We start from the raw sequence: 18,508 nt of genomic DNA, 5'->3' as shown, positions 1-18,508 counted from the left end.
AGATTAAGCTATTTTGTAGGTAAATTAAAGAATAAGTTTCAAAATTTATAATAGTAAAAAATCAAGGAAAGGCGGGTCACAGTGACTCACTGGCAGAGTTCTCACCTGCCATGCCAGAGACCAGGGTTCGGTTCTTGGTACCTGCCCATGCAAAAAAAAAAAAACCAAAAAAAACACTCAAGGAAAACACCTAAATATAAGGGAAGAAAACTTAGATACTCCAGGAAAAAGTCTATCTATCAAACTACACAATTTTGTAAATGTATAAATCATTTTAATTAGGTAAAATCAAAACTCTGATCAAATTACTGAATTCTCATCAAAATTTCCTTTTGTGAATACCATATAATGCACTGCACGTGCACGCCTGTGTGTGTGGGAGAGACCTTGCTCCAGTCCTGTTCTGGATACAGCTGGGTCCCCAAAGACACCACGTCCCTGCCCTGTCCCGTGGACGTGGCTCCACAGGACGGCCTCAGGTAAGGTAAGGCCAGAAGCAGTGGGGCGGCGCCTTGTGTGCTGTGCCGCCAGTGCCGAGGAGGACAGGTGGAAACAGGAGATGGCCGTGGGTGGCGGCCGAGGCTGAGTGAGGAGAGGACGGCCCACCAGCCTCCAGGCCACACTGCCCGCTCACCCCTTCAGATGTGAGGCTTCCTGTCGTGTAGCACAAGGACAGAAGCCCAATAACCCACTGTGGAACACATGGCTGCCTTGAAGCTAGGGAGGGCAGTGCCCACTGCAGTTAACTGGGAAAAGCAATGCCCATGGCCCCTGGCAGGGAGTGGAGCCTGCTGTGTGCCAAGGAAAGCTGATCTAAAGCATCGCGGCTCAGGCTCCTAGGAGGTGTGCAAGCAACCCACTCAATACACAAGCCCCGACACGTACACTCAGCGTGCAGCCCTTGTGCAGGTGGTGCTTCAGCGTCTTCTCGAGCTTGGAGGTGGCCTTGCAGAGCTCTGCCTTCTCTCGGGCCACTGTGCCGAGCGCTTTTGTAAGAGACTCGTTGTCTTTCAGCAAGACATCCACAAGCTGGATTTGCAGCTCCGCTGCCATCTTTTTCTTGAAAAGAAAGAGACAGAAATAAATGTTATTACGTTGCTTTGATTAAAGACATGCACATTGTTGTTTTTTTTATCATGGGTTATTTCCAGGGATTATAATTTTAAACACATTTAGGGGAAGGCTGTGGGGCTGGGACTGGAAAAAATAGTCATCAAATCCCATTTCTTCTCAATATCCTGCTAATGGACCTTCCACAAAACTAGCCTCTACACACAAGGAAGGTCTGTTACCACGTTTAACCTTTTTTAGATTGCTATAATAACAAAAACACGGAAATCACGAGATGTCGGAGAATATCATTCACTCCTGCCTGAGGGACTACATGTATAAATCCCTCAAGACCAGAGGAGCACTGCACCATGGACAGTGGCAGGGACACTGCAGGCATGGCTGATGCCTGCAGAAGGCCATGGGCTGTGGGCGTCAGAGCCCAAGGGTACTGCTGTGCTGCTCCAGAGTGGATGTCACTGCACTGGGCAGGCGTCTGCTTCAGCTACATTGTCAGGTTGCAGCTCACAGCGGGACCCCCAACGCAGCCAGGAGGCACGGGGCCTGGAGAGGACGGGGAGCCACGGGGCCTGGAGAGGACGGGGTAGCCACGGCGCCTGGAGAGGACGGGGGAGGCACAGGGCCTGGAGAGGACGGGGGACGCACAGGGCCTGGAGAGGACGGAGAGCCACGGGGCCTGGAGAGGACGGAGAGCCACGGGGCCTGGAGAGGATGGGGGAGGCACAGGACCTGGAGAGGACGGGGAGCCACGGGGCCTGGAGAGGATGGGGAGCCACGGGGCCTGGAGAGGACGGGGGAGGCACAGGACCTGGAAAGGACGGGGAGCCACGGGGCCTGGAGAGGACGGGGAGCCACGGGGCCTGGAGAGGACGGGGGAGGCACGGGGCCTGGAGAGGATGGGGGAGGCACAGGACCTGGAAAGGACGGAGAGCCACGGGGCCTGGAGAGGACGGGGGAGGCACAGGGCCTGGAGAGGACGGGGGAGGCACAGGGCCTGGAGGACGGGGGAGCCATGGGGCCTGAAGAGGATGGGCAGCCAGGGGGCCTGGAGGAGGACAGGGGAGCCACAGGGACTGGCCGTGAACTACAACACCTACTTGAGAAGAAGCAGACATGCTTAATTCTGATTTCAGTTCCTCTAATGTTCGCAATAAAGACGTCACAGCTTTCTCATTTGATGATGTCCAATCATTAATTGTTCTGTAAAGGTAAACAGGCATTTAAAAGGTGCAAATGGTTCTCAGCTGACTGATAATTCCAAAGCGAGCCTGACTTCTCTGACAGGGGAGCACGATGGGACCGTACATGCCTCCAGGCCCGTCTGGTCTGGCGCTGGGCCACACAGGCCACCTCAGCGCACTGGGGATGCAGGCTGACAGCTGGGCATGGGGAGGCCTCCTGTGCCCCCAGAGCCCTGTGCCCCGGCTTTAAACTGCTGTCTCGAAGTTGTGAGTTGTTTCCTCACAACTCATGCTGCTCTACAAATTCAACTACAGAAAGGGCAACTGGATTAGCTGATCTTCTGTCTCTAGAGGAAAAGGCAACTGTGCGCCAGAGAACCATGAGCCTGTGTCCCGATGTGTCAGCCCTAGCGACCTGGGGGTCTCAGGTGTGCAGGGACCCGATGGAAGCCCCTGTCTTGGGGCCAGGGAGAGGGGACAGCAGGGAACGGAGTCAGGTGGGTCCTGGGCTGCCTGTGAGCCCGGCAGCCACAGGCGAGCAGGAAGGGATGCTCGAGTGTGGAACCAATCAAAACGAAAACCTGGAAACCCAAAGTCAAATTAAAACGCAGAAAATACCATTAACCTTGAGGAGGGCCCTGCCTACTCCATTATCCAAATACATGGGCAGGGAAGTAGAAGGCACGGGCGTGGATTAACAGTGCCCGCAGTCTGCCAGGATGGGAGGGTGCTGTGGCCTTGAGAAGCACATGCACGCGGCCCTGCAGCCTGCAGCACTGATGCACGCCGTGGCCGTACCTGTCCACAGTCTGTGTGATGAAGTTGGTCAAAAACCCGGCTGCGCGGAGCAGCTGCTGCCTTATCTTCTCTAGCTCCTCCTGCTGTGCCTGCAGAGGGTCTGCGCCGTGAGCAGCTTCCATCGCCCCCAGCTCCCGCACAGTCTGCTGAAGCTGCTGGATTTTATGCTCGTCGCGCTGACGCTGTAACTCCAACTCTCGCTGATATCAACAGCAGAAACAAGAGAAAGACTGTTGGGTACTCGCTCCAAACCCAGGCGGTGGGGCCAGGGCTGAGCGCAGTGAGGGGGCAGTCACCCTCTAGCCCAGGGCTTCCGAGAACGTGTCAGCTTTGCTCGTCCCAAGGTGACCCTGCGGGCGTCCCCCTCCCAGGGCCAGCACATGGCACCCCTTGCCGCCACCTCGGCAGCAGCACCTGAGCGCCAATGCCTGTAACAAAGCAATGAGGAGAAGATAAAAACACAGACATTCCAGCAGGAAGGAAAGAGGTTAGGTTTCCTCCACGTAGAACTGACAACGCCTTGGATCTAAAACCCTAAGGAATACACACAGGAAAACAACCTGCTACAATTAATAAGGAAATCCACAAAAGTTGCAGGATAAAGCTCACTATAAAAAAAACCAACTGCATTTCTATAGACTACCAATGAACAATCTGAAAACGATCCTTAAAAAAACAGCTCCATTAATAGCATCATCAAAAGCATAAATACTTAGGAATAAATTCAATGAAGAAGTGCAAAATTTATTCTTTGAAAACTAAATTATGAAATGAAAATGGATCAAATAAATGGACAGACATTGCATATTTAGGACAGAACTTAACATTTTTAAGATTGTGCAATTTAGAATTCAACCCAATCGCTATCTAAACCCCAGAGACGGGAGGCGCCTGGGAAACTGACAAAGGAGGATCTGTCCCCCTCCAGTCCCGCCTGAAGCACAGGGAGCCGGCAGGAGCTGTGGGAAGAGCAGGGCTCTGCGTGCCCCTCCCACAGCGACTGCCTCCCTCCTCAGCCCCGGCAGGCATGGCTGGGCACGGCTGGCCACAGCAGCCCACACTCCTGGCAGCTGTAAGAACCGAGTCTCCAGAAGCTATGGCTGTGACCTGATGCCGCTTGCGGCCGTCAACCTGCAACTTCAAGTCTGGGGGCAGCTCTTAAGGGCACCCTCTGCTCCAGGCCGCAGGTAAAAGTGTCAGAGAAGGCCTTGAAGCAGGGCCCATTTTTCCCTTTTCTCTTTTTTCTTTCCATTCCCTGACTGAAGCGAAAAGGAATGAGCCACACAGATCAACAGCCCTGGCGCTCAACAACAAATTTTGCCAGAAATTTGCCAGAAACCCCCCCTGAGGAAGCACACACACAGGAAATATAAATCAAAGACTGAAATTAATTCTCTTCAATATGTTCAAAGAGCTGGCGGAATCTACACAAAAACCAGAGTAAGTTAGGAAAATGCTGTCTGAACGAAATAAGAGGTGGGAATTATAGAAAGGAGTCAAACAAAAACTTTGGGTGTCCAAGTCCAGCAACTGAAATGAAAAACTCATTAGACAGATTCAACAGCACATTTGAACAGGAAGAAGAAAGGATCGGTGAACCTGAAGACAACACAACTGAAATTAACCAGTGTGAGGAAAGGAAAGAAAAAATAATAAACAAAAACAAAGGAGCCTGAGGGCCTGGGGGTCACCACCAGGGCCAGAGAACTTCCGGGAAGATGGCGAATACGAAGGGGCACTGTGCACTCCTGCAGGACGGATAGAGCCTGCGCAGCCGTATGGGCTCAGGGGAGCAGGGAGCGCAGAGGGACTGGGGTGCATGGCTTGCCTGGCAGCTGCTCCCAGCACCTGTTTGTTTAGATGTCCATAAAGTCTACAATATAGGTTACCAGGAGACACAGCGGGCATAGAGAATGGGGAGAGAAGGCTTAATGCGCTCAGAATTTATAATGAACTTGACTGTAAATGTTTGGAAATGGACAGAGGGGAGGGTAGTACATTATGGTGAGTGTAATCAACAGCACTGAATTATGTGTGAGACTGTGGCAGAAAGGGAAAGTTGTGTAACTACTAGAAGGAAAGCTAGAGGATAAAACAGGAGAACACACCGCACAGTAGGATGGTAGGTTCGGGTGGTACCCTGGCCAGGTGATGTGCCCAGGTGTCTGGGCAGGCAAGCATTGGCCTGACCCTTGCTGCAAGGACATTTCCTGGCTGGTTTATTAGGTCACCAGTTGATTGCATCTGTGACTGATTAAACTAGATCAGCTAAGGGTGTGTCTTGGCAATGAGAGAAATCAGTTGGATTTGATCCAATCCACTGAAGACTTTTAAGGGAGAAGAGAGAATTTTCAGCCTTCTGTGGAGTTTGTCGAGACCCTTCATCAGAGCCACCACCTTTGCAACCTGCAGATCTTTGCAGCCTGCCCTTCAGATTTTGGACTCTTGTAATTCCACAGTTGTGTGAGACACCTTGATAAATCTCATATTTACAGATTTCTCCTGTTGGTTCTGTTTCTCTAGAAAACTCTGACAAACACCACACACAGTGAACACTGTGTATAAGATACACATAAGATGACTGATTAACAGCACAAATATATAAACATTCTTGCATGAACTAGAAAAAGGAGTTACAAATAGAGTGGTATATGGGGAAAATGCATCTTGATGCAAACTACTTAACCATACTATTTTAACATTCTTTCAACAACAGTAACAAACGTACCACACCAATGGTCCATCCATGTTGTTACATACTTCTTAACTTTATCCTGTATTAAAGCTGCATAATATTCCATCATATGTATATACCACAGTTTGTTAAGCCAGTCCTCTGTTGATGGTCATTTTGGCTGTTTCCATCTCTTTGCAATTGTAAATAATGCTGCTATAAATGTTGGTGTGCAAATGTGTGTTTGTGTCCTTGCCCTCATGTCCTTTGAGTAGATACCTAGCAATGGTATTGCCGGGTCATATGGCAATTCTATATTTAGCTTTTTGAGGAATCACCAAACTGCCTTCCACAGCGGTTGTACCATTTGACATTCCCACCAACAGTGAATAAGTGTGCCGCTTTCTCCACATCCTCTCTAGCACTTGTCATTCTCTGTTTTATTCATAATGGCCATTCTGGTGGGTGTGAGATGATATCAAATTGTGGTTTTGATTTGCATTTCTCTAATGGCCAGGGAAGTTGAGCATCTTTGAATGTGCCTTTTGGCCATTTGTATTTCCTCTTGTGAGAAGTGTCTGTTCAAGTCTTTCGCCCATTTTGTAATTGGATTGGGTGTCTATTTGTTGTTGAGTTGAACAAATCTCTTTATAAATTCTGGATATTGACCTTTATCTGATATATCGTTTCCAAATATTGTTTCCCATTGTGTAGGCTGTCTTTTTACATTCTTGACAAAGTTCTTTGATGTGCAAAAGTGTTTAATTTTCAGGAGTTCCCATTTCTTTCTTTCTTTCTTGTAAGGTCTAGGAAACAGCCTCCTAGTATAAGATTTATAAGATATTTCCCTACATTTTCTTCTAACAGTTTTGTGGCTTAGATCTAATGTTTAGGTCTTTGATCCATTTTTAGTTAACTTTTGTAAGGATGTGAGATATGGGTCCTCTTTCATTCTTTTGCATATGGATATCCAGTTCTCTAGGCACCATTTATAGAAGAGACTGTTTTGTCCCAGGTGAGTTGGCTTGACTGCCTTATCAAAGATCAATTGTCCATAGATGAGAGGGTCTATATCTGAACACTCTATTGTATTCCATTGGTCAGTATATCTATCTTGATGCCAGTACCATGCTGTTTTGACCACTGTAGCTTCACAACACGCCTTGAAGTCAGATAGCGCGAGACCTCCGACCTCAGGATACTTTCAGCTATTCGGGGCACCCTGCCCTTCCAGATAAATTTGATTATTGGTTTTTCTATTTCTGAAAAGTAAATTGTTGGGACTTTAATTGGTATTGCATTGAATCTGTAAATCAATTAAGGTAGGATTGACATCTTAAGTATATTTAGTCTTCCAATCCATCAACACAGTATGCCCTTCCATCTATTTAGGTCTTCTGTGATTTCTTTAAACAGTTTCTTGTAGTTTTCTTTGTATAGGTCTTCTGTCTCTTAAGTTAAATTTATTTCTAAATATTTTATTCTTTTGGTTGCAATTGTAAATGGAATTCATTTCTTGATTTCTGCCTCAGATTGTTCATTACTAGTGTATAAAAACACTACAGATTTTTGATCTTGTAACCTGCCAATTTGCTATACTCATTTATTAGCTCTAGTAGTTTTGCTGTGGATTTTTCAGGGTTTTCGACATAAAGTATCATATCATCTGCAAACAGTGAGAGTTTTATTTCTTCCTTTCCAAGTTATATTTCTTTTTCTTGTCTAATTGCTCTGGCTAGAACCTCCAACACAATGTTGAATAATAGTGGTGATAGTGGACATCCTTGTCTTGTTCCTGATCTTAGGGGGAAAGTTTTCAGTTTTTCCCCATTGAGGATGATGTTAGCTGTGGGTTTTTCATATATTCCCTTTATCATTTTGAGGAAGTTCCCTTCTATTCCTAACCTTTGAAGTGTTTTCAACAGGAAAAGATGCTGAATTTTGTCAAATACCTTTTCTGCATCAATTGAGATGCTCATGTGGTTTTTCTGCTTTGATTTGTTGATATAGTGTATTAACATTAATTGATTTTCTTATGTTGAACCATCTGTGCATATCTGGGATGAATCCTACTTGGTCATGATGTGTAATTCTTTTAATGTGTTGCTGGATTTGATTTGCTAGATTTTATTGAGGATTTTTGTGTCTATTTCATTAGAGAGATTGGTCTGTAGTTTTCTTTTTTTGTAATACCTTTGCCTGGTTTTGGTATGAGGGTGATGTTGGCTTCATAGAATGAGTTAGGTAGCTTTCCCTCCTCTTCAATTTTTTTGAAGAGTTTGAGCAGGATTAGTACTAATTCTTTCTGGAATATTTGGTAGAATTCACATGTGAAGCCATCTGGTCCTGGACTTTTCTTTGGGGGGAGCTTCTAAATGACTGATTCAGTTTCTTAACTTGTGATAGGTTTGTTGAGGTTGTGTACTTCTTCTCGAGTCAAAGTTGGTACTCATGCCTTCCTAGAAAGTTGTGCATTTCATCTACATTGTTGTGTTTATTAGCATAAAGTTGTCTATAGTATACTGACATTACTTCCTTTATTTCTGTGGGGTCAGTAGTTATGTCTCCTCTTCCATTTCTGATCTTATTTATTTGCGTCCTCTCTCTTCTTCTTTTTGTCAATCTTGCTAGGGGTCCATCAATCTTATTTTGTCATAGAACCAGCTTCTGGTACTGTTGATTTTCTCAACTGTTTTCATGTTCTCAATTTCATTTATTTCTGCTCTAATCTTCATTATTTCTTTCGTTTTGCTTGCTTTGAGGTTAGTTTGCTGTTCTTTCTCTAATTCTTCCAAGTGGACACTTAATTTCTTGATATTTGCCCTTTCTTCTTTTTTGATATAGGCAATTAGGGCAATGAATTTCCCTCTTAGCACTGTCTTTGCTGCATCCCATAAGTTTTGATTGTTGTGTTTTCATTTCCATTTGCCTCGAGATATTTACTAATTTCTCTTGTAATTTCTTCCTTGACTCACTGGTTGTTTAAGAGTATGTTGTTGAGCCTCTGCATATTTGTGAATTTTCTGGCACTCTGCCTACTATTGATTTCCAACTTCATTCCTTTACGATCTGAGAAAGGGTTTTGTATGATTTCCATCTTTTTAAATTTATTGAGACTTGCTTTGTGACCCAGCATATGGTCTATCCTTGAGAATGATCGATGAACACTTGAGAAAAATGTGTATCCTGCTGTTGTGGGCAATAATGTTCTATAAATGTCTGTTAAGTCTAGCTCATTTACTGTATTATTTAAATTCTCTGTTTCTTTATTGATCCTCTTTCTAGATGTTCTGTCCATTGATGAGAGTGGTGAATTGAAGTCTCCAACTATTATAGTAGATGTATCTGTTTTTTTTCAGTATCTGTATCTTTTCAGTATTTGCCGTATGCATTTTGGAACATTCTGGTTCAGTGCATAAATATGTATGACTGTTATGTCTTCGTGCTGAATTGTTCCTTTTATTAATACGTAATATCCTTCTTTGTCTCTTTTAAGTGTTTTACATTTGAAGTTTAATTTGTTGGATATTAGTATAGCTACTCCTGCTCTTTTCTGGTTGTTATTTGCATGAAATATCTTTTCCCAACCTTTCACTTTCAACCTATGTTTCCCAACCTTTCACTTTCAACCTCTGTTTATCCTTGAGTCTAAGATGTGTTTCCTGTAGACAGCATACAGATGGGTCCTGTTTTTTAATCTATTCTGCCAGTCTGCGTCTTTTGATTGGGAAGTTTAATCCATTAACATTTAGTGTTGTTACTGCACGGGTAGTACTTTCTTCTACTATTTTGCCTTTTGGATTTTATATGTCATATCTAATTTTCCTTCTTTTTAGCTTTACTCATAGTCTTCCTTTCTGTGCTCTTCTTCACATCTCTCTCTTCTGTCTTTTCATATCTGTCTCTAGTGCTCCCTTTAGTATTTCTTACAGAGCTGGTCTCTTGGTCACAAATTCTCTCAGTGATTTTTTTGTCTGAAAATGTTTTAATTTCTCCCTCATTTTTGAAGGACAATTTTGCTGGATATAGAATTCTTGGTTGGCAGTTTTTCTCTTTTAGTAATTTAAATATATCATCCCACTGTCTTCTCGCCTCCATGGTTGCTGCTGAGAAATCTACACATAGTCTTATTGGGCTTCCCTTATATGTGATGGATAGGTTTTCTCTTGCTGCTTTCAAGATCCTCTCTTTCTCTTTGACCTCTGACATTCTGACTAGTAAGTGTCTTGGAGAACATCTATTTGGATCTATTCCCTTTGGGGTACGTTGTACTTCTTGTATCTGTAATTTTAAGTCTTCATAAGAGTTGGGAAATTTTCAGTGATAATTTCTTCCATTACTTTTTCTCCTCCTTTTCCCTTCTCTTCTCCTTCTGGGACACCCACAGCACGTATATTCATGTGCTTCATATTGTCATCATACCCTGAGTCCCTGTTCATTGTTTTCCATTTTATTCCCCTATATCTTCTTTTGCTGGTTGGATTTCAGATGTTCTGTCCTCCCGTTCTCTAATCCTATCTTCTGCCTCTCGAAATCTAACATTATGAGTTTCCACTGTTTTTTTCATCTCTTCTACTGTGTCTTTCATTTCCATAAGTTCTGTGATTTGTTTTTTCAGTCTTTCGATTCCTTCTTTTTGTTCATTCTTTGCTTTTTATATACTCCTTCAATTCATTGATTTGGTTTTTGATGAGGTTTTCCATGTCTGTTCGTATATTGTGAATTAATAGTTTCAACTCCTGTATCTCATTTGAATTATTGGTTTGTTCCTTTGACTGGGCCATATCTTCAATTTTCCTAGTGTGATTTGTTATTTTTTGCTGGTGTCTAGGCATTTAATTACCTTAATTAGTTTATTCTGGAGATTGTTTTCATTTCTTTTACCTAGGGTGTTCTTGCTGGATGAATTTGTCATCTATTTGTTCTTTGACATTCACTTCAGCTTTTTCTGGACCTCTAGCTTAGGTTTTGTTTAACAGAGGAGAATTTTTCAGTTCTTGTTTTCTTGTTTTTGCCCTGCCTGTTTGGTGCCTCCCCCTGCCCCTTAGGAGGGTCTCCTTCCTTAGGTATTATAGACCCCAGCCGGATTTTCCCAGACCAAACTGGCCTCCTATCAGGAGGAAAGAGTCACTGCGTCAGTTTTCCCTGAGGGTGAGACCCAGCAGGTTGAAAGACTTTCCTGTGAAGTCTCTGGACTCTTTTTTTCTTATCCTGCCCAGTATGTGGCACTTGTCTGCCTGCAGGTCCCACCAGTATAAGATGATGCGGTACCTTTAACTTCAGCAGACTCTCCCTGCTGGGGTATGGTTGAGACAGAGGAGAGGTTGTAGGCTGGTTTTAATGGCTTCAAATTACCAAGCCCTGGTGTCTGAATTCCTTGAGGGAGGGATTCCACCTGATTTGGGATTCACCCCTCTGCTGGGGAAGGCACTGGTTTCAGACAAACTCTCAAACGAGCTTGTTTCTGCCTATGCCTGAGGCAGTTACAGCCTGAGAAGTCCTGCCACTGTATTCAAAGGCAGCCAAGCTTCATAGAAACACAGTCACAAAAACCTCTCTTTTTTTTTTTTTTTTCCTTCTTTTTCCGTAAGCCCTGCCCCTTTAGTGCTTGGGCAAAAATTAGCGACCTCTGCTTTGACCAGGTTCAGCTGAGCTGGGGGCTTATTTTTAGTAGTTAGAATTTGTGAATTAATTCCACACTTGAAGCTTAGTTGTGCTCAGCCCTGCTGCTGGTTAAGTCTCTTTCCTTTCCCCTCTGAGAAGCAGCCTGTGGGGGAGGGTCGCTGGCTTCTGTGGCTTGGGGAACTCACGGTTCTGGGGGGCCTCGCATCAGGTCCAGCTGGTCCAGACTAGTGTACGCTGTGTGTGCAGTCACTGGCGTGGCCCCAGGAGCTGTTCTGTACTGTTTCTGGTTATTTAGTAGCTGTTCTGGAGGATGAACTAAATCCCACACCTCGCTGAGCTCCCGGTCACCACAATCAACTGAAGAACATTTTCATTGCTAAAAAAAATTCCATGCTCCTTATCCTCCCCTATTATTAATGGTGAGAAAGGGGGAAAATTCAACTTCCCCAAATTGTATTCTTGGTATTCTCACAAGCAGTGTGAACAACCAAAGCTATAGGCTGAACCCCCAACCGTGGAGTGTGTTCATATGAAACTTAACCCCACAAAGGACAGGTTAAGCTTACTTAAAATTAGGCCTAACAATCACCCCCAAGAGAACCTCTTGGGTTGCTCAGATGTGCCCTCTCTCTCTCTCTCCAGCCAATACAACAAGCAAATTCACCACCCTCCCCCTGTCTACGTGGGACATGACTCCCAGGGGTGTAAACCTCCCTGACAATGTGAGACAGAAATCCTAGAATGAGCTGAGACTCAACATCAGTGGATTGAGAAAACTTTCTCGACCAAAAGGGAAAAGAGTGAAATGAGAGAAAATAAAGTGTCAATGACTGAGAGATTTCAAACAGAGTCAAGAGGTTATCCTGGAGGTTATTCTTATGCATTAAGTAGATATCACCTTGTTATCCAAGATGTAACGGAGAGGCTGGAGGGAACTGCCTGAAAATGTAGAGCTGTGTTCCAGTAGCCATGTTTCTTGATGATGACTGTATAATGATATAGCTTTCACAATGTGACTGTGTGACTGTGAAACCCTTGTGTCTGATGCTCCTTTTATCTACCTTATCAATGGATGAGAGGAACATATGGAATAAAAATAAATAATAGGGGAACAAATGTTAAAATAAATTTAGATTGAAATGCTGGTGATCAATGAGGGGGAGGGATGGGGGAATGGTATGTATGAATTTTTTTCTGTTTTCTTTTTATTTCATTTTCTGAATAGATGTAAATGTTCCAAGAAATGATCGTGATGATGAATATGCAACTATGTGATGATACTGTGAATTACCGATTATATGTGTAGAATGAAATGATCAAAAGTTAGGAATGTTTGCATTCGGTGTTTTTTGGTATTTTTTAAAAAATTTAAAATTTTAAAAAATGTAAAAGAATAAAAAATAAAAATAAAATTGATCGTGGTGATGAATGCACAAATACGTGCATTCTTGGATAGAGATCATTGGACAGACGATCTGGGAACCACTGACTGAATGGAGTGTGAATATGTCTCAATAAACAAAATTTTTAAAAATAACTGCCAAAAGCCCAAATCAATGGAAGACATGAATATACACATCCAGGAAGCTGAAGAAACTGCAGGCAGACCCAGGTGTGATTCCCAGTGCCTGCCCATGTGCAAATACATAAATAAATGAAACCAGGACCATCTGCACTCTGAAGCATACTAAAAAATTTAAGAAAAAAAACTCCAGGCAGGACAGACCCTAACAGTGCACACGAAGACACAGTGCAGCACAACTGTCAGCGTGCAACAGCAAAGAAATCAGCGAGAGAGGAGCTCCTTGTCACTCACAAGGGACACCCCAGTAAGAGTAGCAATGGGTTTTGCATTAGAAGCCACAGAGGCCAGGAGACAGGAGGGTGGCATATTTAAACTCCTTAAAAAAAAAAAAACCCTGTTAATTAAGAATTCCATATCAGCAAAATTACCTTTCAAATACAAAGGAGAAATTCAGAGTTTACAGATAAAGCCTGAATGCTCATTAGTAGACCTGACCTACATGAACTGCTAACGGAAGCTTCCACAGGAAACAGAAGCTACAGAAGAAAAGGCAACCACACAGGGAAACATGCAGAATCCTGTCTTATTTCATTCTGGTTTGTAACCTCTGGACTTAGGCAAATGTGTGAAACAGTACTTTGAATTTATTTTGAGATGCTCCGCACACAAGACCTCAGCTGACACCGTGACAACCTAAGAGGGTTTGTGTGCAGCTGGAGCCAGGTGGGCATGACTTGAACAGGCAGTTATGACAGTAGCCAGAGTAACTACAAGGAAAACCACTAAGAAAACAAGTTAACAGAGAGAAAGGAAGGAACAAGGGAATCAAAATGGTACACTACAGCAAGGCAAATGCCAAAAAATGCAGCAACTGAGAAACTGCAAAGGATTTTTAGCTTTTATACCAAAAATATAAGCAACAAAAGAAAAGAATTGATAAAGTGGACTTCATCAAAGTCATGCTTTTGCATGTCAAAGGAAATTATCAAGAAAATAAACAGGGATGAATGGGAGAAAATATTTTGAAACCATGTTTCTAATAAAGGTTTTTAATTTTCAGAATAAAGAATGCCTACAAACAGCCCAACTGAAAACTGAGTCAAGGATTTGAACAGACATTCTCCAAAGAACTTGAAAAGATGCTCAACCTCATTAGCCATCAAAGAAACGCATGTTTAAACTACAAGACACCACAAGGATGGCAATTATTATAAAACTTAGAGCAAGTGTCGGTGAGGAAGTGGAGAAAGGGGCCCTCGTACGTCCCTGCTGGGAATGCAAAATGGTGCAGCCGCTGCGGGAAGCAGTTTGGTGCCTCCTCAGAAAGCTAAACACAGAAATGACCCAGCAATCCCACTCTTAAATAAATATCCCCAAGAAGGGCAAGCAGGGACTCAGACAGATATCTGCCCACTGAGGTACACGGCAGCATTAATGAGCCAAACGGTGGAAGCAACCCAAAGTCCGTGGAAGGATGAAAGGATGAACAGCATGTGTCCGAGAGGACACAAAGTGCTGGTGTGTGAGACCACCTGGGTGAACCTGGAAGGCATCATGTTGAGTCAAATGAGTCTGACACAAAAGGACAAATATTGAATGATTCCTTTTCGTATAATATACTTAGAATAGGCAAATTCACTGTGGTTACCAGGGGTGGGGGTGGGGATTATTTTTGCAAAATGAGCAAGCATTTTGGTTTGGGATGATGAAAACAGACAGTGAGGCAAGTTGCACAGGATCGCAAACGTATGTACTGGCAAAGAATTGCCCCATCAAATGGTTAAAATGATTTTTATGTTATGTATGTGCTCACCACAATTAATAAAAAAACACTATTTTTTAAAAATCCCAACTGGGTTCTTTGAATGCAGTGATGAGCAGATCCTAGAATTCTTATGGAAACTAAAGGGACTCGGAATAGCCAAAACAATCTCAAAAAAGAATGAAATTTGGAGGACTCACTTCTCAATGTCAAAACTTACAGCCAACCTACAGTAATGAACACAGCATGCACTTAGCATAAAGACAGACATGGAAAGGACCCAAGAGCCCCAACTCGGTGCTCACTTCCATAGTCTGTCCACGTGGCCTGTCCTACCCCTACAACTGCTTACAATTTCTGGCAGAGGGACATCATGGAAGATTTTGGCACCGTCGGACTCTCACCAGTTTCTCTTTGTCTCTCTGCCACTCGGTCCGCCCCTCGGCATCTGCATGGCTCTGCCTCGTCTCCAGTGTCTTCCTTGTCTGCTCGGGTCCATCTCGCTCCTTGCATCTTGACCATAACTGTTCTAATTCTGCCTGTAATCGTGCAGGTCTCTCCCTCTCTTTCTCCAGATAGCATCTTAGCTCTTGCTTTTGATTCTGCAGGGCCTCCACTCTCAGCTTCAGCTTGGCACTTACCTCCTTCTCCTTTCGGAGCTCCTCACAGCGCGCTTGGACCTCTGCCTCCAGCTGCTGCGCAGAGCACACGGCCTGCTGCTGGGCTTTTTCAAGCATGGCCTGCAACTCGGCCACGCGGGCCCGCTCTTCCTTCAGCTTGCGCAGGGTGGCGTGGTGCCGCTGCGGCTCGTGGGGGGCATGTGCCTCGGGCACCCTGCGGCTCAGCTGCTCCGTCAGCAGGCGCTCGTGCTGCAGGGCCTCAGCCAGCTCCAGGGCATGGCTGCGCTCGGCCTCCACACCCCTCTGCAGCTCTGCGAGTCTGCTGCGCCCCTGCGCCAGCAGTGCCTCGCAGCGGGACTGCTCGATCTGGAGCTCCTTCTGAAGGTTATCCTTGGCCGCCTGCTCGTGCTTTAACGCCACGCACAGCTGATCACTGTGGGCACGCTGCTTCTCCAAGGACGCTCTTAACTCCTACATCAGGGCAAAAAGAACACGGGAAAACTTAGGCCAAGAAGAAAAATATCTGAGTAGGTTTCCTGCTAAAACCAGTTCATATCCTCCCACCCAGCACTGTGCTTCTTGACGTTTAGCCACGAATGAAAGAAGCAGGCCCAGGATGTCTTAACCTCACCGTCCTCACTGGAGCAGCGCTGACTAAACACACAGAACTGGACAGGACGCAGAGACACCCCTTCCCCCCCAGGGCTCACAGACACGATTCCTGGCTGTGGACAGATGGCCTGTCCATAATCACAGGATTTACACCTGTGCCATCTGCCCACACAGGAAGATACTCTCACCTCACATGTCTGCATTTGTGCATTCTCTGGCTAACTGCAGTGGGTGTGCATGATCTGGGGAACACAGCAAAGCTGCAGTTGCCATGCAGAGCCAGACAAGAGACAGCGGTGCTGCAAGTGGGGGCCACGTAGTGGCCTCGCAATCCTGCAGCCCCTGGTGTCTCGCCTTAAAAGATAGCATTTTACCCGGAAACACAGCGCTGCCTGGCTGCGCAGACACCACGAAGGTGAGAGAAGGCATGAGAGAGGAGAGTGGAGCCCTGGCAGCTGTGCAGCCCCAGCCAGAGCCTGGCCTGCCCGTACCTCCAGGGTCTTGGCACTCTGGGCCTGCTGCTGCTGCTGCTGCAGCTGCTCCTGCTCCAGCCGGCTCTGCAGGGTGCGCTCCTTGGCGCACTCGCTCTCCAGCTCCTGCAGCGCAGCTCTCAGGTCCTTCTCCTGACTGTCCAGCATGGTCCTATGAGGGACATCGGGTGGTATGTGGGAGCTCACAAAGGGCTCGGGGTGGTGTGCACTGACCCCGTGCAGGTCCACACCAGGCACTCATGGCACCATGGCCTGGAGAGGCCCAGTACCATGGGCTTGGTGGGAGGGGCAGGGGTTGACGCACAGCTGCCAATCCCCGAACAGAGGCGCAAACCTATGCTGACTGCCAGCTGCCGCTGGGGTCAAAGGAGTGGACCATGACAGCCCATACAGGAAAGCGGAGCCCACTGTGCTCGTGTGTCCAACCCCTACCCCCAGCTCCTGGAACACGGGGAACCAGTACTTTAGCCCTGGGCCCTAGGACACAGAGGCCACTGTGGGGCAGGGGCACCAGGTCCCTGGGAAAGCTGGGGGTGAGGGCTACGATGATGACCACACTGCCCACCGAGTCTAACTCGTGACTGATTTGGCCATTCCTGAGAGAGCCAAAGGCGCCTGCTGAGCCCATTCTCTCTCCTCCCGGAGTCCTCACCTGGGGTCTCAACGTGAGGAGACACCCCAGCGTATACTCCTGACCCCCACGACCCTGCTCCTGCTCTCCCCCTGCTGACAGGCAGACCCAAGACAGACCCGTTTTCCAGGCTGGAGCCTGGCCCTCCTCTGGCCTCAGATGGCAGGTGCCCAGGAAGCGGCCCTCACCACTGCCTCCTGCGGAACCACATGCAGGTACACCTCTCCATGAACTCGCCAGGAGCTGGAGCCAGCACCCCGCAGCTCCCTGCCCCCCCCAGCTCCCTGCGCCCCCAGCTGTGACCCCAGCTCTACAACCCTAGCTCCTCCTGCTCCCCAGCTCTGCAACCCTAGCTCCCCATGTCCCCCAGCTCCCTGTGCCCCCTCAGCTCTGTGCCCCTAGCTCTGCATGCCCCCTAGCTCTGCATGACCCCCATCTCTGTAAGCCCAGCTCCCTGTGCCTCACCCTCTCCCCATCCAGTAACAACTCTGACATGCGTAACTCCTACACTTGTCCTGGGACTCACAGACCCATTGACCACAGGCAAAAGCTCTGAGGTAACTACTCTCTAACAAACGGCACCCCAGCACATGTACCGTGCCACAGCTCAACACCTGCACTGGCCCCGTCCCTGCAAGCTGCACAGCCTACCGGGAACTCGAGGCCTCCAGCCTGGGAAGGAAGCGGCGGCTCTGCAGGGGACACCCTGAGGCTGGGTGTGTCCGGTGCCCCTGTGCCCCACCTCTCTGCCAGCCTGCGGAGCCCCAGTGCTCCCTCTGCTGAGTCCACACGTGCATCTCATTCTGCCCTCCTGGAGCAGCATGCCATTTCCTAAAGGCGATGAGGCCATGCCACACCACAGATGTTCTATTGTAAACATCCCAGAACTACACAAACCTCAGCTGTTGGCCGATTAAGCTTCTGGTGCAAAGGCCATGGGAGGGCCTGGAAGGTACGGTACACCTAACATGACTTGGGGCATTCCATACCTCAGCTGGAAGACCTCCTTCTGTACGTTGCGCAAGGATTCTAACAGCCTTTCGTTCTCTTGTTTACATTCGCAGAGCTCTGACTTCAGGTCTTTGACAGCATTCTGCTCTGTCACGAGAAGCTTCCGGACGGTGGCCGCTTTCTCTTGCTCTTCGCTCAGTGTCTTCTGCAAGTCACTAGCTATGCACTTCTCCTGCTCGACCTTATAGGCCAATAACTCAGCTGCAAGAGGCAAACCAGCATAAAAAAGCATCATGCAAAGCCCAAAGTGAGCCACTTATCCAATTAAAAACAAGCTAGGAGGGCGGTGGGGATGTCTTTTGGGGAGGAATAATATTCCTGATGACTAGAAGCCTATCTTTCTCAACAGAATCCTGAGTGCACAGGCACTTTCCTTTCCGTGGACATGGCCCTGGCCACCCCGCCCCTCCAGCAGCATAACCCTCCTTCCAGCCACAGGCAGCACTGCGGGGGCCAGGCTGGGGCCGCACAGGGCTGGTGGGTGCTCTGCCTCCTTGGCCACTCCCT

At 46.6% G+C, this 18,508-nt stretch overlaps 1 protein-coding gene across 1 annotated transcript in view; it reads right to left on the bottom strand.

The window, feature by feature from the left end:
- The window catches only part of PCNT (pericentrin), a 211,165-nt gene that overhangs the window by 15,526 nt on the left and 177,131 nt on the right, over positions 1 to 18,508 (bottom strand). The window contains exons 37-42 of the mRNA XM_077119263.1: positions 17,980 to 18,202; positions 16,360 to 16,510; positions 15,041 to 15,727; positions 3,051 to 3,250; positions 2,169 to 2,271; positions 886 to 1,059 (exon numbers count right to left, since the gene is read on the bottom strand). Coding sequence (XP_076975378.1) covers positions 886 to 1,059; positions 2,169 to 2,271; positions 3,051 to 3,250; positions 15,041 to 15,727; positions 16,360 to 16,510; positions 17,980 to 18,202 — 1,538 coding nt within the window. The remainder of the gene's footprint in view (positions 1 to 885; positions 1,060 to 2,168; positions 2,272 to 3,050; positions 3,251 to 15,040; positions 15,728 to 16,359; positions 16,511 to 17,979; positions 18,203 to 18,508) is intronic.

This window comes from Tamandua tetradactyla, chromosome 10, assembly GCF_023851605.1.
Source record: "Tamandua tetradactyla isolate mTamTet1 chromosome 10, mTamTet1.pri, whole genome shotgun sequence".
Taxonomy (NCBI): Eukaryota; Metazoa; Chordata; class Mammalia; order Pilosa; family Myrmecophagidae; genus Tamandua; species Tamandua tetradactyla.
The sequence above is the reverse complement of the archived record's forward strand: the minus strand, read 5'-3'. Positions and strand labels throughout refer to the sequence as shown.